The sequence below is a fragment of the Python bivittatus genome, unplaced genomic scaffold, assembly GCF_059951505.1.
Source record: "Python bivittatus isolate LINGU-HERP-01145 unplaced genomic scaffold, Pbiv_v1 ctg000080_np1212, whole genome shotgun sequence".
NCBI classification, from domain to species: Eukaryota; Metazoa; Chordata; class Lepidosauria; order Squamata; family Pythonidae; genus Python; species Python bivittatus.
Window position 1 is genome coordinate 7,316,948 of NW_028277035.1, and position 14,533 is coordinate 7,331,480.

Here is a 14,533-nt window from a genome sequence, read left to right on the forward strand (position 1 = left end):
CCTGAATAAACCAGGTATCCATCTAGGTCAGTGGTTCTTAAACTGTTTGACACAATTAACCCTTTTCCTGATATCAAATAATGTCAATATCCCCACAAAAACAAAACAAAACAAAAAACCAGACTGTTGTTTTACAGAAGCATCTCAGCAGTGGCAGTCCCAAACTGGATCCCCAACTCATAAATGAGCAATTACAAATTGTTCCATTGCCCCCAGGATATCTGCTTGGGGATAATTACCCCCCTGTTTACAGGGCAAAATGGCTACCACTGCTTCCACAATGATTTTGGAGATGCAATCAGCAGCATGTTAAGTTGTGTTTATCTTCTGCTTAGAAAATAAATATTGTGCAGAATATCATCTCTTCTGGGAGATGTCAAAAAAGAGAAAAGACTATTTCCCAGAGAAAATATTGGAATTGAGTCACATATGCATACCTGAAGATCCAAAATTCAAGGGCCAAAGTCAAGTAGAAACACTGACGAAAAGAAGCATAGACCAGACTGAGGTTGTTGCTTGAATATTAGTCCAAAAACCATTTTCAGGATTTGCTCTGCTAGAGATGAACATCTTCCAGCTGAAGTGAAAGCTTCCTGACTGCCCTACAGTTGCATCGAGGAAAGATGAAGATAGTAATTCATAAATAATGGACTCAGATGCATAGTCTTTTGGGCCTGATCTTGACACTAGGCCTCATTTCTATTGAAGCTCCAAGAAGTGAGAAATGTGCACTACAAATGCATTAGAGCCACCAGGAACAGTAGACCAAGTAAGGTGTCTAATACTGGGAAGAGATCCAACACTGAGAAGGAAGCTGGACCTGGTGCTGAGCTAAGGTGATGGGAAGTTTAATAGAAGCAGTATTAGACATCAGTGCAGTGGTGATTGGTACTAAAGCTGGGGGTCAAGTTCAACAGCACTATCAGCAAGGACAGAAATAGTTGGTGGAGCAGCCATTGCCTACATTAGGTCCATTAATGGTCTAGATAAAGTAGATATTCTAAATGCCTGTCTGCAAGGACAAAGTGAATGGTTCTGGACCCTTCAAGATGAGAAGGCCCTAAGAAATGGACCTATAGGATACTGGTAATATTCATAGTAGTGTGATAAGAATGGAAATGAATTGTAAGCCATGTAATCTGAATCAGTGGGGGACTGAAAGCACCACAATGTCAGGAACAATCTCAGTATTTAGATTAAACTGAAATGTTGAATGCCAAGATGCACAAATTTACAGAGTGTGAGTTCAAATATCAAAAGAGCTTTAAGGTGCAGATGGCCTTATTTATGAGCCTATCAGAGAGGCATCTCAGACTGTTTTTTAGAAAGACCAAGATGTTCACACTGGGTGAAAATCAGAACAGGAGAGGACCGGAGCGTCATAAGTGTGTAGCATGGCTAACTTTGAAAGTGAAATCTCTCTTCATGGAGCGATATATAATCTCTATAATAATAGAATTGAACTAGCTATGATTACCTAGACCAGGGCTCTCTGTGGTCAATATCGACTCCCAAGAGTCGATGGGACTATCCAAGGGGTCAATGTTGTTACTATTATTATTATTTGTAGTATTATTAAAGTAGTGTTTATTAAATTATTTTCATATAATAAATGTTTGGGGGTTGATGACCAATCTGAAACTTCATGAAGGGGTCAATAAGCTGAAGTATTTGGGGACCCCTGACCTAGACCTTTAGCACCAAGAATTCTACATGGCAATGAACCTTATGTCAGGTTATTACCTTATTGTCCTCACAGCATTTAACCTTTGCTTTATTAATATCCAAGGCTGCGGTAAGAATTTATTTGGTGTGGACAGTACTGGGAGCTCTTGAGAAACAGAGCAAACTGCAGTTTAAGATAGGGAACAATTGCTAGGCTCGGGAGGAAGGATCAAATTAGACTTTCAGTGCTTCAACATCTTATACTTCCTGGATACAAATAGTATAGTCAAAAGGAGTTCTATTTCACTTGAAAGTGAAGGTTACGTTAGCTACTTTTATGGCCCCTGAGGGAGGTAGAGAGGTGAGAGGACTGGTACTTATGGCTGAACAAATAGTTTTGACTGCCTGCCTGTTCTCACTGCCAGAACATTTTGAAAATAATATACTTAAGGCCATAAGCCTCAGGAAAGAAAATGAGATACAGATAAGTAATAAAAGAAATCTAGGTTACTAACAAGAATAACTCTTTTGGGGACAAAGGAAGGGAGGTGAAGAGGAGGGAGGAAGGGAAGTTAAGATCAAAACAGACAAACACTCCCCCTTCAAAAAAAAAAAAAAAAAAAGAGGTGGATTACAATTTGTAGGTGAAACACCTTTCAGCAAAGCTATAGAAGGTTCCAGAATATTATGCGGATAAAAACTGTGACAAAAGAGAAAAAGAATAACTAATAATAAAGAAAAATGGCAGAAAAGCTTTTATCATTTTAACAGACCAAACAGTTGGTAATCAAAGAGAAGAATAGATGCTGCTATTAGTAACATCACTTATTTTTCTATACAATTGTTTCTTTGAAAATCCGCTATTATTTTACCATGCTGGCTTTTTATTATATTTTGTTTTCATTTTAAAATTTGCATAAAGCCTCAAGAAACTGTTTTATAAATGATCCCATACTTCTAAATAATAAATATCTACATAAACCTGAATAAATGGACACTGCTATCGATTTCTAAATGGTATTTTCTTGTCTTTTTGTGGTAAGACTGTCACTTGACTTTGGTGCCAACAGTCTGGAGACAATAAGATAACACTTAAAGATAAAGAAAACATCAGTTCTGCTAACTGGTTATTGGAAGCAACCTCAAAAGGATACAGAAAAGGAATTTAGATTTTTCTTCTGTTTGCTCACTTTGCATTTTGTAAATTGATAAACATACAATTACAATATATATTTTTGAAAGCATTCTTACTTTACAGCATTTTTTCACACCTGCCTAAACCTTTTGCACAGTACCGTATGTGTGTGTGTGTGTGTGTGTGTGTGTGTGTGTATATAACCAACCACAACTCTATTCTGTATTCTCATATCCTAAAGCAAATTAAAGATAGGGTGAAATGGGAAAATACAGACCTCCTTAGTATAAGCTAAAAAACCCTTTAAAGAATCCAAAGTCAAAGAAGAATAACTGATGCAGAGTCACACAATGAGCATTATGGTTTAGTATAGACCTAAACTTATGTCTCCTTAGCCAACATTCAGCATTTTAATTGCTACTACATATTGGCTTTCCCATAAGATCTTATAAAATGTATAGCTATACATTTGCAATTATGTTAGTATGTTAACTATGGTTGTACATGATTTTAAAGAACAGCTGAGAAGATACTTAACAAATTGTTTATCTACTTACAGTTTTTATTAAGAAATATGAAAAAGAATCAGCAACTTTAATTCATATCTGGCTACTCATCATCTCCTGAAATGCTGCTTTAATCCAATTACTTATATATGCACGCCTTTGTATTATTCTGAGCAGAATCCAACTCAGATTTTCTGCTGACGGAACATCAGTGGATCAGGAAGAAAGAGATTATCTCATTTCATCGTTTCCTCCCCAACACACACACACACCCGCCGCCACCAAATGTATCCTGGAGATGTACATACCTTGCAAGGCATTTGGAAGAGGGATGCAGAGGAAGAAATATTATGTGAGCAGAATTCTGTTTAGTAACATGGGATTATGCCCTGCTCTCTGGTGGTTTTTAATATTCTGCTTCCATGTTCAAAGCAGTCAAATATCTAAATTGTAGGTAACTTAAGAACAACATAAATAGGAAAAGCAACTCTCTGTAATCTCAAGGTGTATCAATATACCCAAATACCTGAGTAAGAAGCTGATCATGTGTTAAATTATTGATCCACCTAGTATAGCGCTCAGTTGCTTCTGCTGGTTCTCTCTTAATTTGGCAACCTATAATCTGAAAATAGAAACAAAAAGGTATTTAAGAGGTTTGCTGAAGATTTTTTAAAAAACTCTCTTTGAACTACAGAAGATCGCATTAACATTCTGGCAAATCAGATTCATGGCATTGGTTTTTATCTTAATAAAGTCAAAATCAATATTACTTTAACAGTATCTAACTTTGTAACATCGCTATTTCTGTTACAATGATAACTGTCATGTTAGCTGGAGAAAAGGAAGGATATGTTTTCAATATATAAAAATACATAATTAAAATTGTTCTTCATACCATATACAATTAATGTCTGTTTTGTATTCTTTTCCATGATTTACAAGTTACTGCACATAATAATTTATTAGCCAATGACACAAAATCCTTTCTTTCCAAAATTAAAAACAAACTATATGGCAGATTCAGCTTAAAAATACAGTAGTAGCTGAAACAAACAAGAAATTGTTTTTTTCATATAAACATAGAATTGAAAGGGACTATTCACACCATTGCGTCCAGCTCACTCCTCAGTATAGGAAATACAAATCAGATTTCACCTATTCAACATCTGTGCACTTGATCTGGTTTCTAAGTAAATAACTTTGCTTCTGTCTTTGTTAATTTTCACTGTTATTTTCAACATTTTACTCTGTACATCAAGATAGTTTTGAATTTAATTATAGTTCTATGATATTACTATCCCACTCAATGTTGTGTCATTTGCAAATCTGATAAGCTTTTACTTCACTTCATAATCCCAGTAATAAATGCAAATGTTAAGGTGTACCAAGTCCAGGATTTAACCTTGTGGTACCCTTCTTGAAACCTCACTTGTTTCAGCCAGCTACTAGATAAGTACTTAACTGTTAACAGCCCACGTTTAATTAGTACACTTATTAAAATGTTGTGGAATATTCTGTTAAATGTATCTATTGTAGATTCTCAGAACCCAAGAAAATAGATAATGATTTGCAAAACAATACTAGCTCAGAACGCCTGCACATTCCTCCAGTATTAGTAAAACCATTAGTCAATTCTCTCGTTCTTCAAACAGTTTTTACCAAGAGAATGAAGAAGTCCCTGCCCTAACAAACTTAAAAATAAATTGGGTGCTAAAGCGAAAGTATCCAGTTGCTGAGATTTCTGTACATTAATCCCTCTTCTAACTATAAAGCACTTTGTGAAAATGTTTTCTGTTGCAAAGAGCTTGAGAAAACCCCTCTTCTGATATCAAGGTGTTACATCTACCACTTTCCACAACTGATTCAGAATGAATAATAAAATGAGGTGATTATACATACATACATATGTATGTACATGAGATAAAACTGGTTTGGCATGATGATTTTTGGTAATTACTGCATTGTTTCATCTTGTTCATCACAATTGTTGTGGGACAACAACCTCTCTTACTGGTTTGTCTTGTATGCTGCCACAACCAACAACGACTCCCAGCAGTTAACGTAATAAAAATATAAAACATATGCCAGTAATAATCATCATCATCATCATCATCATCATCATCATCTGCAATAACAACCAAAGACAACATTGACATCATGCTCCAGAAAAGTTTCATTCTAATAAATTTCCTAGAATACCATCAGGGGATGCCAGCCTAATTTCAGGAGGGAGATTGTTCCATAAAATAGGGGCAAATTCCAAAAATTATTGTTTCTAGGCCTCATCTCCTTTCTGGGCATATTTCTGAAGGATACTGACCAGACCCAGGATGTACCCAGGCATTTTGCTCTTGGTCCCCCTTCTCTTGCATCACCTCTCCCAATACTTTCCACCATACCTACATTGACCTGTCACTACCAGGATTTGTTCCCTCTATTATTGGAGAAGACTAAGCCAAGTTAGGAGTTGAGTACCTCAGTTTTTCCTTTGTTACCTGTTAGCATTCCTGTATCTTCACTGAGCAATTAACACATTGATTCTTTTTTCTTTTATTTTGAACACATCAAAAAATCCCCTTTTATACTTAAAAAGTTAGTTTAGCATGGCACAATATTCACACAATCAAATCATTAACACATTTCTATCGCAAAATTTGTAAAATAATTTGCATAACCATATGCAAACAAGAAAAAACTGGAGTTGTCCATTTGGTTAGTTGAAATGGGTTTCCCCCCCCCCCACCCAGCATCCTCTTCTACAATGTTTTGAATCTCACATTTAAAGCTAATGTCTTACATTTGACAGATGTTTATGAACAGATAATAGTCTACTTTCTCCCTGGTCCTCTCAACCCCTACATGACCACTGGAGGGGTTGTGAACCAAACCGTATAGCTTTCTACGACACTGGGCAGGAACAATCAAGTCTGTGTGGCTCATATTCTTTTCTATGACTCTTAATCAAACAATGGAAGCTCTCCTTCCTGAGACACCTAATAGTGCCAAGGTTTCCCCACTGTCCCCTAGATTTTACCTAGGGATGAGTCAACCTCCTGGACTTTTTGGAAGGCAGAAAAATTGGCACTGCTATACTTGATTATTATGCCCTTTACCTCCACTAGGCTGCAGAGATCTATGAGCCATGATCTTCTTCAAACAAACTGCTTCAGTCATCTCCTCTATCCTGGAGCATCTCTTAGGGAACAATCTCCAAAGTACCTTCTGGAACCTCACCTTCAACTGGTGATTCACCCTTCTTCTTTTTAGGGAGGGTAGTTTCATGAGACATTGTATCTTTCTCAACATATCTCTAACCAGCTTCTGAGGATGACAAAGAGCTGAGTTGTCTCTAATTGTAGCATATAGAATGCTTGTAAATCCATATGCCTAAGCAGTTTTTTTCTCTCTTTATGGGCTGAAGAGCATCCCAAGTATGCTGTGTCAGATCATTTCCAAACAGCACTGAAATGTGCTGGCAACCTGAAACAGCAAAGTCCCAAACTCCTTTCTAATCCTCAGTCCAGACATGAAGCTTAACTATGAGCAGCATTTTTGCTGAATTAGCCCGTTACATGTGTTAGTGGTGCACTCTTCAAGGGACAACCTGGGATGAGCGCTTTATGTAGTAGCAATTTTTTTTTTCCCATTTACCACACTATCTCTATATACCACATTGGCTGTCCCTTAATATGGACTGGCCCCTCCAATCCTCTGTGACGGCTATGGCATTCAACTAGGTGGGGTGAATACTAACCTTGAAGTGGGTTCCTCTGAGCAATAACCCTGCCACTTAATTTAGGACAGTTGTTTTTCATGTACCCCATTTCCCTATATTTGAATCAACATGTAGTAGCAGATTTGTCTTCTGGCTGACCCCTACTGATGGAGTTTTAGCACTGAATTGAGTAAGGCAAAAACCACCAGTACTCTGGTCAGTCAGAATGGCTGTGTACAGACGCAGCCAAAAGTATTGGTACCTTTGAATAGCCAAAAGTCCATTGACTTGAACAGGCAGGAGAAAAAAAGTTTAGGATTTGAACCCTGGGGTTGACTAAAACTTGATTCCTGTGTTTTGAAGTAGGTAGATCTTCTATAAATATATGGCTTCCTTCTTGTCTGTAGTAAAGCAACTTAATTAGCCATGTCATATCTGTGAAGCTTCTGCTACTAGCTACTTACTGAATGCAGGATTGAACTTCTAAACAGCAGAGATTTATTGCCATATCTGTGTGAAATATGAGAGGAATCAGGCCACTTGTTTTAGCTAGGCCGTGCATTTGCCCCTGGGCTTACTACATCTAGTTGGTATTCTTCGTAGTGTGTCAACATACTCTTGCACATCTGGGGTGGCTATCCCCAAAAATTTGTCTTGGGTAGTCCTGGAGTCTTTGCAACTTCTTTACCAGTCCATCTGGTTCCAAACTAGTCTCAGGAGCTTGACTGAACACAAGTTTGTGTTTAGCCTCTGGCAGCTACTGTAGGTACTTTTACTAGTATCAAATTCCACACGATCTTCAATTTTGTTTTAAATTTTATCTCTCAACACACTTTACATGCATACCACATCTAGGAAACAAAATCCAGAATATTTCACAAGATTTTTTTCCAAATGCTTGTCAAACATTTTTTGGAGTAAAGTCAGCCTGGTATTCACCCTGTCTCAAAACAGCTTATAGTCCTCCATGTCCTGTGCCTAATTTATGCTGTTACAGCAATGCTCCTTTAAGGTTAGGCTAGAAACAGCACACTAGATAGTCATAGTAAATTTGTTAGTTGATACCTACTCAAGATTTGTCAGAAGGAATTAGCATCAATCCATCTCTGTAATCACCAAGTTTCTATGGGAGCTGGCATTGATTTGGGATGTTTGGATTTGATGGTCATCTCAGCTTTGTGGGTAAATAGGATTTTCCTCCTCAGTTAGTACTAGGGTTACAAATTACAGACCACCAAATCTAATGAACTTACATTATTTGCACTGCCATATAAGTACTCTGATACCTGAGCATATCAGTTGGTATTAATCCAATCAACTATTAAGTAGAAATGCTGAGACACTGAAGGAAGGTGGGAGGGCTCGCTGGACAAGAACTGACATATATTAAATATTTATAGCAAGGACTGCTTGCTCATATTCCATCAGAATAAGGCCTCCATGTTATCTTAATAGTTTAGAGAAGGATTATTTTAAAGCATAGACCATTCTAAACTAATTGCAGATGAGATGTTTTCATTTAAGAATGAGATACTGCTCATACTTAGAAGTAAGTCTTTTTTCTTTTACTTTTTCTCTTATTTCATGAGTTTTACAAAATAAATTTGAACATGAGAATTATACATGGGGAAATTCAGAGAAGTAGGTGAAAACAAATACGAAGTACTGGGCAAACACAATTCTGCTGATCTGAAAGGCATTTCTTTAGAAAAAGATAAGAAAGCTTAGCTTCTGTACACAAAGCAGACTGACCCGGCCAAAGCTACACAAATACAAATTAATGAACAGCTGCCAGGAGGTGACAGATTAGTCTTAGTTCTGGCTTTTTAAAAGCCAGATTTCCAATTAGAGTAGAATGCATAAGCTAGTCCACTCCAAACTGTGAAAGACATTAATGAAAAGCAACCAGGTTTTAGCCATGTTCATATCTTTGAAATATCAAGACACAACATTAAGGCTTCTAAAAAGTACAAGGCATTGTTATCCACTAGCTGTTTGTGAGCCAGTTGAACTAAAGTAGCTGGGTTTTAGGAGAAGCTAATGTCAATTACTTCTATCCAAGAATTCTAGAAGGCAACATATTCAGAAGAAAAACCATTTATGAAGCATCCTGTTTCAGCTCAGAACTAAAAGATTATAAAAAGTTCCTGAATTGTCAACAAACAAGATTTACTAAGCCACAGTACACAACTCAGAAGTATTAAACTCCTTAGTTTTCCCAAAAGTAATTTATGCGTTTATGTGTGTACATGCACGGATCTGAATAAATGAATGAATGATCTCGCAGTGAACACTAATTTCTCTCCTCCTCTAACTGAGGAGACCTGTGAGTAGGTCCTATATATCCAATCAATCTTTTCTCTCATCTAATTATGGCCATTTTCAGCATGGCAACCAATTCATATGATACGATGTTTACATCATAATATAGACATTACTACAGCTTGTCCAAGAACATAGTCCTTACCGTTTAAAACCCAAGGATATTATAGCTCAAAAGACTTCCAGATTGGATGTGTTATACAAATTGCTCAGACTACAGCTTTAAAATCCTATTTATTTAAAATATTTTAAGCCTCTTTTCAAAATAGCACAGTACAATTTAAGGGGGTTATTTGGGGAAGCTGATCTGCTGATATTAGTTACAATATTCAAGGGAGTTTTGAAGAGATCAATATTTAGTGTCCTTTTAAATGTTAAAGTAAATCATGCAGAACTACTGAAAATTATTCTACTTGGGGCCACAACTGAAAAAGCCCTGTTACTTAAGCATCCCATAACTACTGTTACTGTATTATTTAATAGAAGGACCTCAACATCTTAGTAGATAGTCAGGATTTTATGGGCTTTTTCTATCAGAGGATGTGGACAAACTTATACCTACCACCTGTTCCCTGTATTGATAAAAAATCCAGAGGAAATCTGAAGACTTGTTCATAGGTAATAAACAACTTTTGAGAGACAGTGTAGTTCCTTGTTCTCTTTAAAAAAAACAATAGTATGGTCCATATAGGAGCAATGTTTATACATTCAGAGCTTCAATGATTTTTCTTTGTTTCCTGGGCTTTGCTTTTTGAATAAGATATAAGAAAAGCCTTCATCAAATTATCATTCCATCCTAAGTTCCATTTTGAGTTTGAAAGCAAAACATCCTTGGTCATGTTGCTGGTTATTGACTACAGAATTACTTGTTTTGACCACCCACATTTGAAGCCTAGATGTGTTGACCATCCTTGGGAATAGTAGGGTCTCATCTTCTGCCAGAAAATATTGGAAAAAAATTATGTCATAACAAACTGCTAAATCAACAGTTTTAAGGACTGTGTAAAAACAGGGACCCTAACATCTATAAATCCCATTAGGTTCTTATCATCCATTGGTGAAAATAATGAGGAGTGACAACCCCTTGAGAATGAACATTAACCACTATATTCTACTACACATGCTTTGACATATATACATCTAGTTCTTCCTCTTTCAGGATCAGAAACATGATACAGGAGTACTACAATCAATAATTGCACAAAGTTCCGACATAAGTTTCCAACAAGCTGTAGTAACTGTTGCAACTTGTAAATGTACAGTACTGAACAAAAGTTTTAGGCAGGTGTGAAAAATGCTATAAAGTAAGTATGTTTCAAACATATATATTGTACTTGTTTATGTTTATCAATTTACAAAATGCAAAGTGAGCAAACAGAAGAGAAATCCAAATCAAAATTTGGTGTGATCACCCTTTGCCTCCAAAACAGCATCAATTCTTCCAGACAGTACACTTCCACACAGTTTTTGAAGGAACTCGGAAGGTAGGTTGCTCCAAACATCTTGGAGAACTACCCACAGATCTCCTGTGGATGTATGCTGCCTCAAATCCTTCTGTCTCTTCATGTAATCCCAGGCAGACTTGATGATGTTGAGATCAGGGTTCTGTGGGGGCCAAACATCACTTCCAGGACTCCTTGTTCTTCTTTACACTGAAGATAGTTCTTAATGACATTGGCTGCATGTTTGGGGTCATTGTCCTGCTGCAGAATAAATTTGGGGCCAATCACATGCCTCCCTGATGGTGGATAAGTATCTGCCTATATTTCTCAGCATTGAGGACTCCATTGATCCTGACCAAATCTCCAACTCCATTTGCAGAAATGCAGCCCCAAACATGCAAGGAACCTCTACCATGATTCACTGTTGCCTGCAGACACTCACTATTGTACCGCTCTCCAGCCCTTCGGCAAACAAACTGCCTCCTGCTACAGCCAAATATTTCAAATTTTGACTCATCAGTCCAGAGCACCTGCTGCCATTTTCTGCCCCCCAGTTCCTATGTTTTCGTGCATAGTTGAGTCACTTAGCCTTTTTTCCACGTCAGAGGTATGGCTTTTTAGCCACAATTCTTCCATGAAGACCACTTCTGGCCAGACTTCTCCGGACAGTAGATAGGTGTACCTGGGTCCCAGTGGTTTCTGCCAGTTCTGTGCTGATGGCACTGCTGGACATCTTCCAATGTCAAAGGGAAGTAAGCATGATGTGTCTTCCATCTGCTGCATTAAGTTTCCTTGGCCAACCAGTGCATCTATGGTCCTCAATCTCACCCACTTCTTTGTGCTTTTTCAAAAGAGCATGAGCAGCACATCTTGAAACCCCAGTCTGCTTTGAAATTTTTGCCTGGGAGAGACCTTGTTGATGCAGTAGAACTACCTTGTGTCTTGTTGCAGTGCTCAGTCTTGCCATGGTGTATGACCTGTGACATGAAACTATCTTCCACAACCTCACCTTAGTAGCAGAGTTTGGCTGTTCCTCACCCAGTTTTAAGCCTCCTACACAGCTGTTTCTGTTTCAGTTAATAACTGGGTTTCAACCTACATATGAATTTGATGATCATTAGCACCTGTACAGTATAATTGGTTCATCATACACCTGACTCTAATCCTACAAGATCCCTGACTTTGTCCAAGTGTACAAAGTGTATAAATGTAAGAATTGATGCTGGTTTGAAGCCAAAGGGTAGTCAGACCAAATATTGATTTGATTTAGATTTCTCTTGTGTTCACTCACTTTGCATTTTGTAAATTGATAAACATAAACAATTACAATATATATTTTTGAAAGCATTCTTACTTTACAGCATTTTTTCACACCTGTCTAAAACTTTTGCACAGTACTGTATAATATTTATTTCTATTAAGTTTTATAAAGAGCAGAATTTATTCACTTAAAAGTAAATTATATCACCTTTATGCCTTCAACCAAAGAGATATTCTTAAACAAGATAAGCACAATTGTTTGAATTTGAAAACCTCTTATAACATGCATTGTTTCATCTATTTTTAACTCCCTACATCTTATTATTTTCCTTTCTGTATTTACCACTACTGGAAAAGGAAGAAAGCAAAACAAGCAACTGAGATAATCTAAAAATCAGTTTTAAAGAAAAGTAATAAGACCCCATGACTGAATTTAGACTACTTTATTATTTATTTATCATATTTATATAGCCGTCCATCTCACACAAGGTGACTCTTTAAGTGTTTTAAGAAAACAGTACTGTACAACCAAACCCTAACAATCTCTTTTTCATCTCCTTTGTAGTAAAACCTATATTGGAAAGGAATGAACTGAAGAAGCTACAGGACAAAGAAATGCTAATCCTTTTCCTATAAACTATTATACTTTCTAAATGTTCCAGAAGCTGCTTTTCTTGTATAGGGTTTGAAACATGTGGCTGGGCATGCTCAATGTCTTGTTATGCAACTAGTACTTTTGTTATGAATAAAAAGTATCTCTGGAACAACTATAAACAGTATCAAGTAAATTTGCTTGATAAAAAGCACTGGAGATCAGGCTATAATTTTATAGGGAATTCTGTGTTAAGAATATCTTGGGACTTTATTTGGTATTTGAAAGCCCATTATTTAGGCGGGGGGAAATCCCAAAATAAGTTTGGGGAAAAAAAAGTGTCAAAGGAAAAAAAAAGTCAAAGCAAATACACAATGCACATCACATGTGGTCAGGAAGCTTCCTCAAGGATACAGAGTATGAGATTAATGAAATGTCAATGACTGTCTCCAAACCCCAGATTTCTCATTCACTTTCAAATCAGCTCCTAAAGGTAGAATGCAAGTTTATCAAGAATGAACAGCTAAACTAAATCCCTAAATGAAGAGCAGATTATTAGATATGCTCCTGACCCATAAATAAATACTGAGTTTCTTTGAAGTCTGGCCTATTCTCTTTGATGTTCCAAGGGATCCAAGACCTTTTGAAATTCTGACCTTCAACTGTGGGTGTTGAACTCCTTTGAAATCACAGTCCTTGCTGCCCAAGTCATGAACATACAAAAAGCCTAAAGATGGAAGAAAGAGGGCAACTCTTGTTGCATTTCCAGAAAATCATCATCCTCATCATTCATCATTTCCATAACATGCAAAGTCTGGTATACTGTATGAATTTCAAATAGTCACACAGAGGGACCAAAGAATAACAAAAACATCTTTTACCTCCTCAAAACAATACTGTTCATTTTATGGTGACCATAAACTTCAGTGGGCCTCACAGGCTAAATGGAATGGACAAATGCAAAATCTTATCCCTGAAACTCATGTAAAGCTACATCATGGAATGCAGCATGCATCAAGCATCTGATAAGGAGATAGAAGCACCAAAAATTGGACTGAACACAAGTTCATATGCAATTTTTTGTTATTCTAACATCCTTAAGAAGTTATGTATCCACACTGTAAATATGTGGAAATAAATTTAGTTCGATCTTCATTTAATATGAATCACCCTTATTCACTCCTGAACAAACAAGAATGCAATTATTTTTTGGTTTCACATATTCTCTGACTACTGTTATACCATTATCAGATTTTTAAAAATACATGAATGTTATAAAAATTGTGTAACAAAAATAAGTTAGAAAAAATTGCGTGCAAACATCTTTATATTAGGAATATGAATAAAACTGTATATAAATTTCCATACATTCTATAAAATACATGACAAACATCAGAAATAAGATAGGCACTCTTAAAAAATTGGAAAGTTTTAGAAAGGGAGGCAGATTTTTCCATCTACATTATATTTAGCATTGCCAAAATTGCTATATTTTAATGAGTTAGCTCTAAATATAATATATGTACCACAGCAATATCTAATATTACTTCTATATTTTGCTTTGCTTGCTTTAATAAGAAATGATCTTTTGTGACTATGAGATAGAGATATTTTGGCAATGGAAGGCAGAGATATTAACTAATGTGGCATCTTGTATCTTTGGCTCCCCTTCAGGCTTTGTAAGACTGATGCTATAATTGCAACAATCTCTGCACTGGCAATATTGCTGCTGAACTCCACATATGTCAATTTGAAGATGCTATTCATGCAGACCTGAGAACCTGGAGCAATGATTACAATGCAACAGCAATAAATTATTATGACAATAAGAAAGAAAAAGTAAGAAACCACAAAAGAATTTGTTCCATGGTGGTGATGACCACAATAAATAAATCA

General features: G+C 36.5%; 1 protein-coding gene across 6 annotated transcripts in view; it reads right to left on the minus strand.

Annotated features, from left to right (window-relative positions):
- QTGAL (queuosine-tRNA galactosyltransferase) overlaps positions 1–14,533 on the minus strand; it is a 185,979-nt gene that overhangs the window by 128,242 nt on the left and 43,204 nt on the right. For 5 of the 6 annotated variants that reach the window (XR_015794688.1, XR_015794689.1, XM_088133457.1 and 2 more), the window contains exon 6: positions 3,833–3,928. The exons of the other annotated variant lie outside the window; for it this stretch is intronic. Coding sequence is in view for 3 of the 5 variants with exons in the window: in XM_088133457.1 (XP_087989583.1) it covers positions 3,833–3,928 (96 nt within the window). In the remaining 2 variants the exon portion in view is untranslated. The remainder of the gene's footprint in view (positions 1–3,832; positions 3,929–14,533) is intronic. 6 annotated transcript variants of the gene reach the window in all.